At 42.0% G+C, this 14,604-nt stretch overlaps 1 protein-coding gene across 1 annotated transcript in view; it reads right to left on the minus strand.

Moving 5' to 3' along the window:
- PXDC1 (PX domain containing 1) overlaps positions 1 to 14,604 on the minus strand; it is a 43,208-nt gene that overhangs the window by 10,494 nt on the left and 18,110 nt on the right. Inside the window, exons 2-4 of the mRNA XM_075270778.1 lie at positions 12,265 to 12,356; positions 8,077 to 8,194; positions 929 to 1,040 (exon numbers count right to left, since the gene is read on the minus strand). Of these exons, the coding sequence (XP_075126879.1) occupies positions 929 to 1,040; positions 8,077 to 8,194; positions 12,265 to 12,356 (322 nt within the window). The remainder of the gene's footprint in view (positions 1 to 928; positions 1,041 to 8,076; positions 8,195 to 12,264; positions 12,357 to 14,604) is intronic.

Here is a 14,604-nt window from a genome sequence, read left to right on the forward strand (position 1 = left end):
GGCTGAGGTGGTAAAAACCGCATCAGAAGAAAAAGCATGCAGTCTAGCAATGTGATAATTTCCCCCATTGATTTTTATAAGTGAGGCCAGGGTCCCATGGGACGTAAACGCTGCAATATGCCCACGGCGGAAATGCCGCAGGAAATTTGGGGCGTTTTACAGTAAGGGCAAAGTGGATGGGATTCTAGCGAATCCCATGCCCACTTTGTGGTGAAAACCGTGGTGCGGACACGCCACGGTTTCCAAAACTCACACGGTTTTGGAAATCGCAGCGTATCAATTATACCTACGGACACGCTGGAAGTTACCTCATTGTAGCAGAAAGTCCGCAGAGGAAAACTCTGCACACTTTCTGTCTAAAGCGTTGACACTGCGGTTTTTCCCCTTTTTTGCTGCGGGATACCCCGTGGGACCTTAGCCTGAAGCACATTTATTTTACATGTAACAACTGATGCAAAACAGATGACACTCCGCAATCAAAAATCGAAAAACGGCAGAAGAACTGACATGCTCTATCTTGGATACATGAACCCAATACACATGTGTGCCCATTTTTAACAGCTGTTAGATCCATCAAAAATTTCACTGCTGTCAGTATTGGACTGTATGTCGCTGGGAGGCAAGTATAGATAATTCTACTGTTTGGAGCCCCTCTCCTGTCATAAAATAAGACACAGACAAAGTTTTACATTGAATATGACAAGAGAAGGAAAGAGGGGCTCCTTATAAAAGTTACTGACACCAGGGAACTTTTTAATGTTTGACTTTAATTCTAGGCAATGAACAGTCCCTTTTCCCATGCTGTGCAATGAGTGGGCATATCACTACTCCAAACTTGGACTTACGCTCTGGTAAAACATGACATCCTGGTCACTAGACAAAGATGACAATAAGTTTTATTGCTATAAACATTATGTGGCATACTTACAAATGATCTGTTGAGTCTACATCCAAGTCAGGATCTTTCACATGTGGAAGGCTGTGGTCGATGACTATTGTTTCTGTGTTTGCTAAACAAAATCCATTGGAACGCATGATTTCTGAAACAATAAGAAAAAGAAAAATACATAAAAAATTAAACATATAATTTTTTTTAACATTGTTAGGTAAAACTTCCACATCATTGTGCATGCTTATGTGATATGTGTTATGTGCGGTACTTGCAAAATAATGTACATGATAAGCTTATACATTCTAAGAGAGGCAACAGGACCTATTTCTATTTCTTGTTGGCCCCTCAGTTCATGATACTGTTATACAGATTTTAGAATTTAGCTTTCATATTTCCATAGAAATTAGTTCTTTCCAATATTAGCTCTTGTGGCTACAGTATATTATAATTGTGAAATGTGTAGGGTAGGAAAGGAAGGGTACAAATACAAGACTTGCCATTGTAAATACCACTTTTCAGTACTCAATATAGTCTAATTTCATGGCCTCCTATTAGTAGTATCACAGGTTAAAAAGGTTTTCCCATCTCCCTGCTTTGCCTGCTGTCTCTTCTTCTCACTTCCTGTATTTCTTATCAAACAGACAAAGTCGCCTCCTCCCATCTTGCTGAACAGGACACTATGAAGTATCACAATACTTATTATGATTACTAGAAATCTAATATGAATGCAGATCAAATAATATGCACGTTTCTAGAAAAAAAAGACTCAGTGTTATCTGTGTGCTTACATAGAGAGATAACAGACAGGGCTTTATCAGCAAACTGCAATTAGCTGAATGCAGAGCTGTAAATAACAGTGAGAGCAGTGAGTGATGTCATCTGTCCTGTCTTATCACACAGGTTCGGCTTTATGGAAATGCTGTGTAAACAATGGGAGGAATAAGTTCACATAGCATGAAAACAAAGCAGCATTGCAAAAGCAATATATTTAGGAAAACTCAACTCACATAAGCTAGCAGTATAGATAGGATCTTTGAGATGGGTATAACTTTTTAAGGTTATGTTGACATTATTGTCTAATAAAGCCTCCATCAGACAAACAATCAAAAATCATGAATTAAATAAAGCAGCATGCAGCAATGTTTTGTCTGACGAAATGATTGACATCATAATGGAAACCTTGAGGACCCTATTACAGTGCATCATGAAAGCAACTTTATAGCAAATTTACATGTGCACTGGCAACCTGGCTTCTGAAATCTGAGCAACCCTGAGCTAACTATATATGAACTATGAAAGAAATGTACATACAGTTATATACATTAGTAGCAGAGGAGCACTCCTGATATGTACTGCGGAAGCACAAAATATAGACATGTACTTTTACTAGCTGGATTCTTATTCACATCAAATACATTAAAGCAGTTTTCCTATTACCTCTGTGTTGGAAATAGGAGTCATTTTAAGTACTCCGGCACAAAGCAATTTATACATAAGTATATCTACAAGATTGCTAGATCATCAGAATGAAGGAAAATAGCTATTGCTGAAAGAGCTCGGGCAGGTTTATTAAAAGATTGCAAATGTGCATCCATTCCAAAATCAAGCAGAATATGGAATCATATGCAAGCTAACTCTACATCATTGGAATGGACAAAAGTGGCAAATATACTATAGGAATTTATTACTGGAAAAAGGCCATGTGCCATCCTTATCCATTTGATATATTTAACATATATATTGAACATTTAATTCATCATCAGGGATGCACCGAACAGCCCTGGAGCCCCATAGCAAAACTTGGAAAAGCGCAACACTCTACCATGATGATGTTCACTGGCAAGTTCTAATTATTTGATTTCCCTAATGCACAGGAATAATGTGAAGCGGTAGTGAAATGCAGAAATAAAGCACACAGTAAAGTCCCAGTATACATATATGTGGCAAACAGGTCTCTGTACCAAGGCTCATATATGACTATTACTTCAACACCCTTTTAACTGAAGGCATCATGATTGACTTGTATTACCATTGGATTTAGGCCCAGTTCGCATCTGCGTTTGGGCCTTTCCGTTCCCCTCTCCGCATGAAAAATGCGTAGAGAAAAGGTCTGCAAGCAGCACTTTTCTCTTCGCATTTTTCGTGCGGAAACCACACGGACCCCATTATAGTCTATGGGGTCCACGGGTTTCCCAGGTAACAGCTTTTTTATGCGGATCAGTTTTCCATTCGGGGGGTTCCCAAGCGCACTCCCTGAATGGAAACCCATGTGCAGATGTGAACCGGGCCTAAGACCCAATGCACAGATTTATTATAGAAAATAGAGTACATAGGACATGCCTTAAAAATTGGTTATAAGTCACTAAGTTGACAATTTATGTGTTGAGATTAGCTATGAAAGGAAAATTCTGACGTGTCACTGATATATCTAAGATTCTACTATATCTCAATTCATTACCAATTGCCAAAATGAAGGTATGTAGCGAACCCAGAGCTGTAACTGCTGAGAGAATTCCGGGATATCTGACACAACACTCAGTAAACTTACCGTTTATAGGAATGGTACTTTGTGTGTTGTCTCAGATTTTCAGTAGGATGCCTTTGATGGGACGTGTGCCGATCAACAATATCACATCTCACTGGAACGATCACTATTGCAATTGTTCACGTCCCACATGAGCACTCATTGAGGAAGATTAGGCAACCTTACGTGCCTGAATCTTGTAGATGTGGCAGTGGCAGCAACATTTTAAAACACATCTTTATTTTACTAATATAGATATAGATAATAAAGCGTTAATGAATCTATGATGCCATCTAGTGGTGAAGTTAAACTGCAAAAGTAAATTTGTTGGGCCATAGGAGACTATTTCCAGTGAAGATGACATGCAGACTTTTCAGAATAATGGTGTAGGGTCATAAACACAACAAAATTCACACATTTTTATGCAGCGGGAAAAATCGCGGCATTTTACAGTACAGGCAAAGTGGATGGGATTCAAGTGAATTCCATGCCCACCTTGTAGTAAAAACCACCGTGCGTACGCGATTTTCGGCGTTTTTTCCCACAGCGCTTTATTACTGCGGGACGTCCCGTGGGGCCCTAACCTAATACTACGTTTTTTTACTGGTGCATTTCCACAGCATGCAGCCTTACCCTACATACAGCTTCACTGTAATCGGCCATGTGACAGCCATGTTTTTATCATACAGCTGCAATAATATTCATTCATGTGAATGGGGGCTATTCAAATGACCCATATTTTGGTGGTCCATTGCCAGGACTATCAGAATATAGGTCATGCTCTATTTTTGTTTGTTTTCATGAATCCCCCCATATACTGCAATGTATGAGGGTTCTGTAAAAACAGGCAACCTTCAAGTGTAAGACACTTGGGGACCAGGCTTGCAGGACTTTTCTCTGTGCATTTTTCAAGCGGATATGGGGGCAGACTCCTCAAATGGAATACAAGCGCTGGTGTGAACCCAGCCTTAGATTAGATGATGTTTTCAAAACATCATCCACAATGTAGCAGTAAAACACCTGTTCTGGGCAAATCTGCAAAAATCCTTTCATTCTACAGAATTGGTGCATATCTCCACTGCATATACTCATTATAATCCACAGCAAAGTAAAGAGATATTTGTATTGTCTAGACCAGTGATTTTCAACCTTTTTTGAGCCGCGGCACACTTTTTACACTTAAAAAATCCCGGGGCACACCACCAACCAAAATGGCACAAAATGACACTAAAACAGTACATATTATACATATAGTTAATAATATAGATTCTAAATGGTTGATTCTTTGGTTGAAATAAACTGCCGCAAAATCTGCAACAAAAACGCTGCATTTATGCAACGTGGGGCCTCAGCCTTACGCCTTCTGCATACAAGTGGCACGCATGTGGTTTTCACTGATATAAACATTAAAAATTAATTGACAGGGCCACAAATGCAGACAGATATAGGGTATGTATAGGACAGATATAGGGTAGGTATAGGACAGATATAGGGTATATATAGGACAGATATAGGGTAGGTATAGGACAGATATAGGACCTGCTCTATAATTTTCAGCTCTTCAATTTGGCCCAGATACACAGCCACAAAAAGAATGGCTGTATATATGGGTCCTTAGAAATGTATAGGTCTGTACTCTTATCCACAGTTGTGTATAAAAAGTCTGGTCATGTGCATTGCAGGTTACAACTCAATATGCCTCATATTAATAGCAGTGAACCCCATCATGTCCCTCACATTAACCCCCTGTGTGCTTTACATAAGGGATACTGATATGTGAGACATATGGAGGTGATAATTAAGTAAATATCTTCATTATATAGTACCCCCATATATCACACATGTTATTAACTCTTATGTGAGCCACACAGGAGTTAATATGAGGGACATGATGGGGTTAATTGCTATTAATGTGAGGCACATGGAGTTACTAAAACTAAAGTAATAACCCCAAATGCCTGACATTAATAAGAATAGTTACTAACCTGGTGTTTTCTTTTACTTTCACTTTGTTCAGCTTCCTCTCCTCCTCTCCTATTCAGGGCTGCAGACGGCAGGAGCTCCTCCTCACATGTAGCAGCAGGTCCAAGGAACCCTTATCCTGTGCAGTGAGAGGCTCACCTCTGATTGGTGGGCAGGGAGAGAAGGGGGCGTGTCCTACACCTCAGCTCTAGCTAGCAGAGCAGTGAAGGGACGCTCCGTCTACATTTACACGGGGACTGGCTGCTGTGCCAGCAAAATAGGTCTCCCGTGCCAACCTTGGCATGCGTCTGGGGAACTTTCCCCGCGGCACACCCGACCATGTGTCACGGCACACTAGTGTGCCGCGGCACACTGGTTGAAAATCACTGGTCTAGACCAGTGATGGTGAACCAATGGCACACGTGCCAGAGAGGGCACGCGGATCGCTCACTAATGGGGAATCCAGTACAGGATTCTCTGTTAGTGAGTGATCGTTGCCTTCAGCTGGTTATGCAAATGCACATCCAGCTGAAAGCTGTCAGTGTAGGCCACGCGGTACACGCTGCCTACACTAACTACAGAATGTGAACTCTGTACCGCGTGGGCATGATGACGTAAGTCATCAGCGCCGGCAGAGAACAGGAGAGAGGACGCCCAGCGGTTCTTCAGGCAAGTATATTTGTGTGTGTACTGTGTGGGGAGGGGGCTACTGTGGACCATTTCATGCTGTGTGGGGAGGGGAGGGGGAACTACTGTGCATCATTTAATACTGTGTGGGGAGGGGGGCTACTGTGGAGCATTTAATACTGTGTAGGGAGGGGAGCTACTGTGGAGTATACAGGCATAATCCTTTGTAGGGGCCACTGTGGGGAAGATTGTGCCGTGTGTGGGGGCCACTGCGAGGCAGATTGTACTGGGTGGTCCACTGTGGGGCAGATTGTACTGTGTATGGGGGCCACTGTGGGGCAGATTGTACTGTGTGTGGGGGGCACTGCGGGGCAGATTGTACTGTGTATGGGGGCCACTTTGGGGCAGATTGTACTGTGTGGTGGTCCTTCACTATTTATATCACACAGTATCTGTTTTATAGCAGACATAATATTAGTACAGGCTGTAACATTTCACGGTAACTATAAAACAGATACTGTGCGATGTAAATAGTGAACATTAAAGGGGTTGTCCCGTCACAAGGATCCTATCTATAATGCTTATTAATGTGAATGTAAGACTTTTCCTAAATACAATGCTTCAGCAAAACTGCTTTGTTTGGCCACTATCTCACTTTATTCATTTTTTTGTGGCCACAGCCCTGACCTAGCTGCTCCTGAGTCAAGTGATGTATCTGCTGCTCTCAGGGGGAGGGAGGAGGGGCTAAGTGCACGGGAGCCAGCCTGGGGGGAGGGGGGGGGGGTTAGTTTACCCTTTGGGGGAAGGGGCCGCCAATACAGAGTTAGACGCCGGCACAGGTGAAGCCAGCAACATCGCCATGCTTCTGCCCTGCATGAAGCCAGCAGCGGCAGAAACGATGCTGCTATTCCAGGGCGGGAGGGGGGGGGGGGGCGCGGAGGAGCGGAATAACAGCATCGCTTCTGCCGCAGCTGTCTTCATGCAGGGCAGAAGCATAGCGATGTTGCTGGCTTCACCTGTGCCGGCGTCTAACTCCCCGGCATCCGCTGTAATAGGCGGATGCTGGGGACTGTTAGACGCCGGCACAGGCACATCGCTATGCTTCTGCCCTGCATGAAGGCGGCAGAAGCGATGCTGTTCCGCTCCGGGGTCACATATGCAAAGCCAAGCGGCGAGATGCTGCTGGCCCTGTGTGCAAGCTCATACACCAGTCTAACCTTCACAATACGAATACAGACCCGCAGGGTGTCGGGTCTGTATTTGCATTGTGAAGGGTAGACTGGTGTATGAGCGCGCACGCAGGGCCGGCGGCATCTCGCCGCTTGCCTTTGCATATGTGACCCACCCACCAATGACGAAACAAAGCCGGAAGACAGAAGATTTTAGAGGAACGAAGATGGGTGAGTATGCGACGTGGGAGTATCCCTTTAATTGTTCAAAAGTACCAAATGCAGAGACTTTTACCTTTCAGTACAAGCTCTGTAAAGCCCCATTCACACGACTGTAATGTGTTGGTCTGCAATTGCGGATCCACAGAGTTTTAAGGTTAAATTGCCATGTTTGCCCTCTGCGATAATTTATTGGGTTTTCTGTTGCAGTTTGAGCACTCGGTCTCAAAAACGTTCGCCATCACTGGACTAGACGTATCCTTGTACTATAGCTTCGAAGAAGTAGACTTGTGCAATCAATATTAAACAATACAAATATATTTTTCAGCCTGTAGGTGTCAGTATTATACAACTAATAAGTTAAAAGCAAATTAAAGCATGCCATGGCCTGAACCTTTTCAGAGTAGGAAATGCTAGGAAACTTTCCTAATGTATATGCTGACATGCTGATACAGTGTCAAATGTATGAGTAATATTCTTTTGGTATACGTAAGACTGCTGTACATCAGTATAGCCTCAACGGAATGAAAAACTTAGTCAACTCTATTTTTCAATACAACTATATGGAGAATAACAGTAGAATTCAGAGGCAGAGAAAACCATCTCTACAGGCATACATGAATATGACACAGATTTGACAGTAATACAACCTATTAGTCTATTTGTAAATGAATATTGCTTACCAGAGATTTTTATAGGGCTTTGGAAACTAGGCTGTATCTTATGAACATTATCATTTTTCAGCACCTGGTCCAGTGGGGATCTCTCAAAGAATGTGAGGACAACCTCTGACTTGGAATACTGAAAGATAATTGACAGGAACTTAATAATGTATAGCAAAGAGCAGCATGGAATAGTCAACATTGTACTGGTGAAAAGTGTGCTCACATCGGCTACATATTATCTTTGTTTAACTGCACAATACTGCAGGATTTCTGCCAAGGTGATGATACTTATTAAATAAATAAATAAATAAAAATAAATACATTATAAATAAATAATATATATTTTTTTAATTTTTATTTTTTTCCTTCAATGTGGGGATAATATTAAATAAAACCACATTCACTTTGCTGGGACTGTAAAAAAAAATTTTTTTTTCTGCTGCATTTCTGCAAAGACCACACCATGTAGCACCGGCCTTAGATTCATGCTGCTCTTCATCTGTTCATGAATGTTTTCGATTAGTAGAAATTTTTTCATATAAAGAAAACCAAAGAAACAACAATCCCTTTGTCATGGACCACCTCCTAAAATATTTCATCTTATGGAAAAAAACATGGTCCTGAGAAAGTAATAGATTTTTCAGTACAAGTGGTTATTTCATCTTGGGTGCATTCACAGTATGTATACTGAAGCTTATTCTGAACGTAAAACACGTTCAGAATCAGCGGTGTATAAAGTAGCTCCATTAATTTCTATGGGAGCCGGCATACGAGCGCTCCCCATAGAAATGAATGGGCTGCTTCTTTCACCACGAGCAGTCCTATTGAAGTAAATGGGAAGTGCCAGCGTATACGGCAAGCTCTGCTCATGCCGAGCCGTACACGCCGGCACTTCCCATTCACTTCAATGGGACTGCTCGTGGTGAAAGAAGCAGCCCATTCATTTCTATGGGGAGCGCTCGTATGCCGGCTCCCATAGAAATGAATGGAGCTGCTTTATACGCCGCTTATTCTGAATGTGTTTTACGTTCAGAATAAGCTTCAGTATACGTAGTGTGAATGCACCCCACTGAGTTCACACAGAGGAATTTTGGCGAGGAAAAAATCTGCTTCAGGAATTAGGAGATGGTTTTTTTGAAGTGTTTTTTTTTACATGAGCCGTTTTTTTAGGCGCTTTTAGTTTTTGGTTTTTTTCCTCCAGCACAGTGTATGACCTTTGCAAATACCGCATCAAAAATCAATTTAAAAACCGATAGCAGTTTTTCGGCCTCCCATTGACCCCCATTGGTTTTTTCAGGCAGAATCCACCTGAAGAAAGGTCAGCTCGCTTCTTTTTTCTGCTAGCAGAAAAAAAACGCTAGTGGAAAAAAAAGCTAGCAGATTACATAGGACTCTATTGTGAGGCAATTTTTGGAGGCGGATTTTGAGGTGGATTCCGCGTCAAAATCCTAACCAAAAAACTCTGTGTGAACTCAGCCTAAGGCCCCATGTTGTGGAGATGCAGCATTTTTGGCTATTGTGGAAACACTGCGCAAATAACCTTCCCACCCCCCCGCCCAGTGTTTTACAGCACCAGCAATTGATTTAATTTAAGGCCTCATGGAGCAAGCTGCAACAAATAAACAATGTGGAAAGGCCGCAGTGGAAACGCAACGGTTTTGGAAATCACAGTGCCTCCACTGCAGGTATTTTACTTACCTAAGGCTGAGGCCCCACATTGCGGAAATGCAGCTTTTTTTGTTGGAGTTTGCTGTGGTTTTTTGAGGCAAAGCCAGAAGTGGCTTGAGGAGAAGGTAGAAGTATAAGAACTTCTTTTATATTTCCCATTCCTTTTGTAGCCATTTTTGGCTTTGGCTCCAAAAACGCAACAAAAAAAGCTGCGTTTCCGCAACGTGGGGCCTCAGCCTAAGGCCAGGGCCTCACGGGACATAAACGCCACAATTTGCCCGCAGTGGAGACTCTGCGGGAAAAATCACAGCGTTGTACAGTGCAGGCAAAGTGGATGGGATTCATGTGAATCATGTGAATCCCATCCCCACTTTGCGTAAAAGATCGCAGCGCGGACACGCTGCGATTTGCAAAGCTGTTGCGGCTTTGCAAATCGCAGCATGTCAATTATATCTACGGAAACGCCTGCAACTTTCCTGTAGATATAATGTTAAGAGAAAGTCCACAGAGGAAAACTCTGTGAACTTTCTCTTCAAAGCGCTGCGCAAAGAACCACAATACGATCACGCAGCGGATCTTCCCGCAGCGCTTTATCACTGTGTTTACGGCCCATGGGGCCTTAGCCTAAGGGAGCATTCACACGATGTTACGCTCCGCTCATTCTGAATGTAAAATTCGTTCAGAATGAGCGCGTAAGAAGCAGCTCCCATTGATTTGAATGGGTGTCGGCATACGCGCGGTACCCATTCAAATCAATGGGAGGCTTTTTTCCCTATTGCTTTCAATGTAATACGCACATATGCCGGCTCCCATTGAAATGAATGGGATCTGCTTTATACGCACTGATTCTGAACGTGTTTTAACGTTCAGAATCAGTCAGCGTATCAGTAGTGTGAATACACCCTAAGGGTGCATTCAGACTACGTAACGCCGGGCGTGTATGAGAGCCGTACACGCCGGCATTACGGCAGACTGCCGAACACTTCCCATTCACTTCAATGGGAGCGCTCGTAACAGCGGCGTTTACGAGCGCTCCCATTGAAGTGAATGGGAAGTGTTCGGCAGTCTGCCGTAATGCCGGCGTGTACGGCTCTCATACACGCCCGGCGTTACGTAGTCTGAATGCACCCTTAGGGTGCATTCACACTGAGTAAACGCTAGCTTATTTTGTAGAGTAAAATTACACTTGTAAATTTTGCTATCCCATTGACTTCAATGACATTTTACAGGCGTATTTTTACAGGCGTATTTTTTACAGGCGTATTTTTTACTGGCGTATTTTTACACTTGTAAAAAAATATCATTGAAGTCAATGGGATAGCAAAATTTACAAGTGTAATTTTACTCTACAAAATAAGCTAGCGTTTACTCAGTGTGAATGCACCCATAAGGAGTTTTCTGGGACTTTACCATGGGATAAATCAAAAATAGGTCAGAGGCCTGACTACCAGGTGCACAAGAATCCTGCTACACAGTAAACCAGAACTACAGTACTGTTCACAATGTAGCAGCCATGCTTCATTACTGCAGCTAAGTCCCATTCAAGTGAATAGATAAGAGCTGAAGTAACCAGGCTTGTGGACTATGTAGCTGGATTCAGTGCACGGCAGACCCTATGTTGGTGCTAGGAGTTGAATTCTTGCCCATCAGCTATTCATGATATGTCCTAAAGATCTATTCTAAGTTCCTGAAAAACTTCTTTCCCTATAGGTATAATTAAACTCTGGGAAAACTGCGGACTTTCTGTGAAAAGCACTGCGGGAAAAACCGCATTGCGTTTCTGCCACGGTTTTTCCCACATAGCTTTTTGGCTGCAACCCTCTTACATGGGGTCTTAGCCTTAAATAATTCCATAGCTACTGATGGATTTCTTAAAGCTGAACCCAAAAAGTAAATTTTATAGCTCCTGATTTTGGATTTTTTTCTGTTCTGTGCTATCTACACAGTATAGCTATTTAAAATTTTAAGATGTTTAAAACCTATGATTTTTGTCCTACTGCATCACTAACACTGTGATGGAAAAAGAAAAAATCCTTTAGGCAGTGTTTTCTAAGCATGTTCTGTGACCTGTGCAGATGTAATTGTGCAGAGAGGGAAAGGAAATGAACTGTGACCAGGCTCATTGTCAGAAAAAGTTGGAAAGATTCAGTTACATAATGTCTCCACGTGTCAGCAGTCACACACACTGACACCCTGCTCCACACTGCATTAGCATGCTCTGCTGCCCAAGGGCCCACATAGGCCTGGAGCTACATCTGGCTGTGACCATCACCTATTGTCTGTGTTATCCTGCATATACAGTATATACATGTTTCCATTCTTTGTAATCCTGCTCGTGGCAATAATGAAAAGTGACCTCTACAGAACAGCTAGTGGTAAACATTTACAAGCCTCGGAAGCCAGAGTGCAAACTGAAAGATTTCAGGATCTGTGTTATAGTGGCATAAAAAACATTAAACTGTTAATCAGAAAAATAAAAAATGATTTAAACAGTTCATTTTCTGATGGTACATTCTCTTTCAGATGTGGCATACGTACTTTACAAGGCATGTTTATAACAGTCTTCAAGAGTTTTTCCACTTCGTTGAGTCTTGCCTCTATTTCATGGGAATCTTTAATTGTGATCAGGCCTAGAAGGGATTAAGTATACAGTCATTAGGACATGGCTACAATGATTAAACAGAATATAACATGGTAGTTTGCTCTATATGGAACATAGAAACATTATTATCAAGTATACACACAAAAATATCTGCCAGAAGTCAAAACTATTGAATTAAATAGTTCCTCTTGAAACGCTACTGGGGTTATAAAATGTATCTCAGAAAGAATATAGTGAATACTGCTTGCTTATGCTGAGTTTCCATATCTCATTACAGGTATACTTTCACCCTTAAAGGGGGATTCCCATATTTGCCAATACTTCCTACTAATATTATCCTACTAATATTATAAATGTGAAAGTTTGGATGTTTGTGTGTTTGTTACTCAATCACACAAAAATGGCTGAATGGATTTGGATGAAATTTGGCCTATAGATAGTTGGTAGCCTCGATGAACACATAGGCTACTTTACATCCCGATAAATGACATGGCTTCACGACTGTTATGAATTTATGTTCATATACTGTATTAAACTGCTCTTGCTGCCAGGACTATCAGCTACTTGGAGTTTGCTGATAAAGCCTGGTCTGTTTTCTCTCTATGTAAACACACAGATAACACTGAGTCCATTGTGTACAAGAATTTGCATATTATCTGATCAGCTCCAGGCAGCCCCTTTAATACAATTCGGCAGTTAACCAATTTTGAACAAGCTCAGAAAAAGAAAATCTAATTTGTCACAAAATTCTAAAACAGTGAGAGCTATGAAGGTAGCCAGAAGTCAACAGACTTCTCTTCAAGCGGAGCTCAGGGGGATCATTGATGTCAACATCACACTCTTTATATGGCGTCCCAGCAAGTTGCTGAGATGCCGGAACAATCACAGGTACGGTGCCAGAAACAAGTTCAGCAGCAGGCCAGCTTGAGAGCTGCCAAAATGCCAGAGCAGGCGGATCATCGACGCCAACAACACGCAGACGAAGTCGCGCGCAGAGGCTAGTGGGGGAATATATATGGGAATACATGGCTCCACAACATCCATATCTTTAAGAGTCACAGAAACATTGTAGAACAGTCCTGTTTGGCTGTCTCCATAACTCCCAACCACCTTAGGGAGACAGAGATAAGACTATTTCCATCTCAGCCATAAAAGGGTGAGGTTGGAATAACCCTTTAAAAACATGGATGGAACTGTCAGACATCAAAATAACATTTATTGATTTTCCAAACAGAGATGGACTTTGAAGGTATGTTCATACACACATAGGAATATGGCTTCTGTCTCAAAATCAGGTTAGATTTGCCCTGAATCTGCCTCCTACTGCATTTAATCTATGGATATGTTTGAAGTGTGCATTTGGCGTTTTCCCAGTATATACGCTAAATGAACACCATCTGTGGCACTTATATGGGTTACCGACAAACATTTCTATGCCTAGTACAGAAAGCACAGCATGGCAACCTCCTCACATGAGTGCCCCCTATTCCCCAGCTTAATAAACATTTACACAGCCTGGAAGATATTTTCCATTGACAGTGACAAATCAGTCGTACTAAAGCTTGTTGTTCTTCCCTGTCATTTCCCTCATTTCAGAAATATGCAGCAATTTCTACATTGATTTCTGCAGAAAACATCCCACTCTCCTTTTGTGTAAGAGTAGATCGCTCCATGTAAATTATTCAGTAGCTTGGAAGTAAGTTATAAAGCGGGTTTAATTATCATACATTTGGCAATAGCCAAGACCTGCGGCTTTCTAAATCATGCATGGGTTGCTGAAAGGAATACAAAACAACTTCACTGACACTAAATATAGTAGATCTGCATTTCCATTGACAGAAAGTACACAATGCTTTCAAATGACATTGTATAATGTGTAATGGTTACCTAAAGAGACTGATAAAAAATATCTCCAGCCTCAAATGCCAATAACCCCGAACAGACATGAAAAGAAATCTGTATAGAGTTAGAAGAAGAGATCCGCAACTTTATGGTCAGATAGTTACTATTATGGTCTTGAAATACAGTATATTGTAAACTTGTCAAGAATGTCAAAGATGTATCCATCCTGTTTACGAACTACGTAGAGCTCCACAACTTATCTGTACGCAGGAAGACACAAACACACAGCATGGTGACTCAGTGGCTAGCACTGCAGCCTTGCAGCGCTGGAGTCCTGGGTTTGAATCCTGCCAAGGACAACATCTGCAAGGAGTTTGTATGTTCTCCCCGTGTTTGCGTGGGTTTCCTCCGAGTACTCCGGTTTCCTCCCAAAG

Source organism: Leptodactylus fuscus, chromosome 4 (assembly GCF_031893055.1).
Source record: "Leptodactylus fuscus isolate aLepFus1 chromosome 4, aLepFus1.hap2, whole genome shotgun sequence".
In the NCBI taxonomy this organism is placed as follows: domain Eukaryota; kingdom Metazoa; phylum Chordata; class Amphibia; order Anura; family Leptodactylidae; genus Leptodactylus; species Leptodactylus fuscus.